The 3,399-nt window shown below is 50.3% G+C and overlaps 1 protein-coding gene across 1 annotated transcript in view; it reads left to right on the top strand.

Annotated features, from left to right (window-relative positions):
• The window catches only part of LOC106812263, a gene marked incomplete in the record, with an annotated part of 36,055 nt that overhangs the window by 8,843 nt on the left and 23,813 nt on the right, over nt 1–3,399 (top strand). Inside the window, 4 exon segments of the mRNA XM_014816093.1 lie at nt 382–478; nt 1,157–1,270; nt 1,563–1,677; nt 2,144–2,225. Coding sequence (XP_014671579.1) covers nt 382–478; nt 1,157–1,270; nt 1,563–1,677; nt 2,144–2,225 — 408 coding nt within the window.

Raw genomic sequence — 3,399 nt, forward strand, 5'->3', positions numbered from 1 at the left:
ACCGTCACGCTCCCACATCACGCGCTCTTCCCACGGCCGCGTCACGCTCACACATCCCGCTCACACATCCCTCATCACGTGCCAGCAGCACACATCACGCGCTCTTCCCACGGCCGCGTCACGCTCACACATCCCGCTCACGCATCCCTCATCACGTGCCAGCAGCACACATCACGCGCTCTTCCCACGGCCGCGTCACGCTCACACATCCCGCTCACACATCCCTCATCACGTGCCAGCAGCACACGTCACGCGCTCTTCCCACGCCCCACATCATGACGCGACCTTGTCTCATGCCTGTATCCTACATGCCACATCGTGCCCATATCGCATGTATCATGGCACATGTTTGTTGTTTATATTCGACAGGCTGAAGAAGCTTGCGATTCCGTATTCGATGTTGCAGCGGATAGAGCAGGTTAATGCAGAATGTAAACAGGTGGTGAACAGTATCCACGCCCAGATGACGAAAGTGCAGGTACACACACACCAGGGGGTTTTAATTCTTATACACATATAGAGGCACAGTGGGCACCAGCCGTTAGTCAAATTTTACTTCATCGTGTGGAAAATGTCCTGTAACTTACCCGCCGTTGTTTAAAAATAGTGTCAAACCCCAAAAATACAATAGAACACCACGTAGACTTCTGGCATATTTAGCATTTGCCATGTGGCCTACAGCACGCCTTTGAATCCATCATAGGCGCATTTTTTCTTAACCAAACTGGTCCAATGCGCGCATTACCTCCTTTGTCAATTTTTTCCTCAGAACGAAACCCTGCACCGCTATGGATGTTCATGCACGCACGCACACCGCGCACACTTGAACACCCCTCGCAAACAACATGCATACACGCGAGTATCCATACACGCCGAGTATGAATGGCATAGCACACCACACAGTCGCATGCACCACGCTCAGCGTACACCGCACGACACGCTACACACACACACACACACACACACACACACCTACACACCTACACACCTACACACCTACACACACCTACACGTACGCACGCACGCACGTGTACACACCTGCATGGATGCACACGTGTACACACATGTACGCACACATGCTGCGTGTATGTTGGTATGTGTGAGTTATGCTGCTATGATTCCTGTCGTCTCCTCACTCATTATTGTGTCGTTACAGCATGACTTTGATCAGCACATGGCAGCGTTGAGGATTGGCTGTCCACTCGATAACCTACCACCAATCTACCTAGCCGCACTGCCTGGACCGCCACCACAGCTCTGTATCCCCTGGGTAGGTCATACGAATCCTCTCCACACCCAGCAGTTCGTGCTACTGGCGCCCGTCTATGTCTAGAGCTCGCGTTTTCGCGATTTCAACTCTGTGCTCGGTGACAACAAACGGTATGATGTTTGAAGTCGTTTATCTCGAATTATTATTTTTAATTCACATTAAATTTACGTTAAATTCACGTTAAATTAACGTGACGCACCTGTTTGGTGACATCACCACGCCGGTCAACGAAGCGTCTCCGTGGCGGCAGCGTGCGCGTACGTTGATGCTTGCGTCGTTGCTGTATGTACAGGATAGCGTGCTGCCGGCTTGCCCTGCCTCGACCGCCTGCCCACCAGCCACCAGCGGGTCTACTACGCTACCAGCCGCAGGTGTTCTCCTCCCAGTCAGCAGCATCGCTTGCACAGGTACCGGTGACCGTCGATACGTTGATCGTAGCGTCGTTCCACCAACTGGTTGAAACTAGTTTATCACGAATAAATGTCCTGCCTTCAGTTCAATCACTCTTTCGTTTTTTACTTGATTTTAATTACTCTCCAATACTGAGAACACTGCAGGAGCTGTATGTATTTGTATATACGTACTGATATATATATATACATTATATATACATATATCAATATTGTAGAGTGATAACCTCGTCAAAAGTGTGTCTGCATCATGTAGAGACACTGCCAGGCTTCACAAACGTTGGTTACATCCAAGTGTAATTGTTGGTTCATTCTTAGATGGAATAAATCGTATTCCGTCCAAAAAGTCGAGATGAATCATTTCGACTGTTTTGTCTATCATCGGGGGGGGGGGAATTCAGTTAGCCATTCTCTATGAGGTTTTGATTTCTGCGATCACGAAATACGAATTTCGGTTTTCCAGATGGCGCCAAGGCTGCGCACGCACAACAGGAGATAGGTGGAGCTACGGCTGCACGTGCTCAACCACAGATAGGTGGAGCCAAGTCATTACCGTTGTCCGTACCTGATCCCTCGTCTTACAACGTTGGTACACACGTTGCTGTTGTTTTACAGGTGCGGCAGGCAGAGTACAACTCTGTGAGGGACGAAAGGTTGAAGGAGAGGCAGAGACACACTGCTGAGATATCAGACATGACAGCAGCGTTACATGTACGTGGCTGTGTGTGTGAGAGAAGCAGGGTTAGCGGTGGAGAGACACGATGATGGGAATGCAGCAGTAACTTCACTGTGCAGCCGTGTAAAGGATTCCTTGTTGTCTTGGTTACTGGCAGGGTGCTGCAGAACAGCTGAGTGCGACGCGGGAGACGATGGCCGCCGTGCAGCAGGAGCTCAGAGCAAAGAACCTGCTTCTGGAAGAGAGAAAGACTGCGCTGCAAGTCGAGAAGTACGAGCGAACAAGCGAACGAACGTCCGCCTACAGCAGGCAACACTACATATGTGTTACACCCGCGCTCACACACACTACATACGTGTTACACCCGCGCCCACGCACGCTACATGTGTGTTACACCTGCGCTCACACACACTACATGTGTGTTACACCAACACACACGCACACTACATACGTGTTACGCCCATACACACACGCACACTACATGTGTGTTACACCCATACACGCACACTACATATGTGTTACACCCACACACGCACACTACATGTATGTTAAACCCACACACACACACGCACGCACACTACATATGTGTTACACCCACACCCACACACACACACGCACACTACATGTGTGTTACACACACACACGCACACCACATGTACGTTACACACACACACGCACGCTACATGTGTGTTACACCCGCACACGCACGCACACTACATGTGTGTTACACCCACACACGCACCCTACATATGTGTTACACCCACACCCACACACACACACGCACACTACATGTGTGTTACACACACACACGCACACTACATATGTGTTACACCCACACACACACACACACACTACATGTGTGTTACACCCACACACGCACACTACATGTGTGTTACACCCACACACACACACACACTACATGTGTGTTACACCCACACACGCACACACACATGTGTGTTACACCCACACACACACACACACTACATGTGTGTTACACCCACACACGCACACACACATGCTCTGTTACACCCACACACACACAC

Source organism: Priapulus caudatus, unplaced genomic scaffold (assembly GCF_000485595.1).
Source record: "Priapulus caudatus unplaced genomic scaffold, Priapulus_caudatus-5.0.1 Scaffold628, whole genome shotgun sequence".
NCBI classification, from domain to species: domain Eukaryota; kingdom Metazoa; phylum Priapulida; class Priapulimorpha; order Priapulimorphida; family Priapulidae; genus Priapulus; species Priapulus caudatus.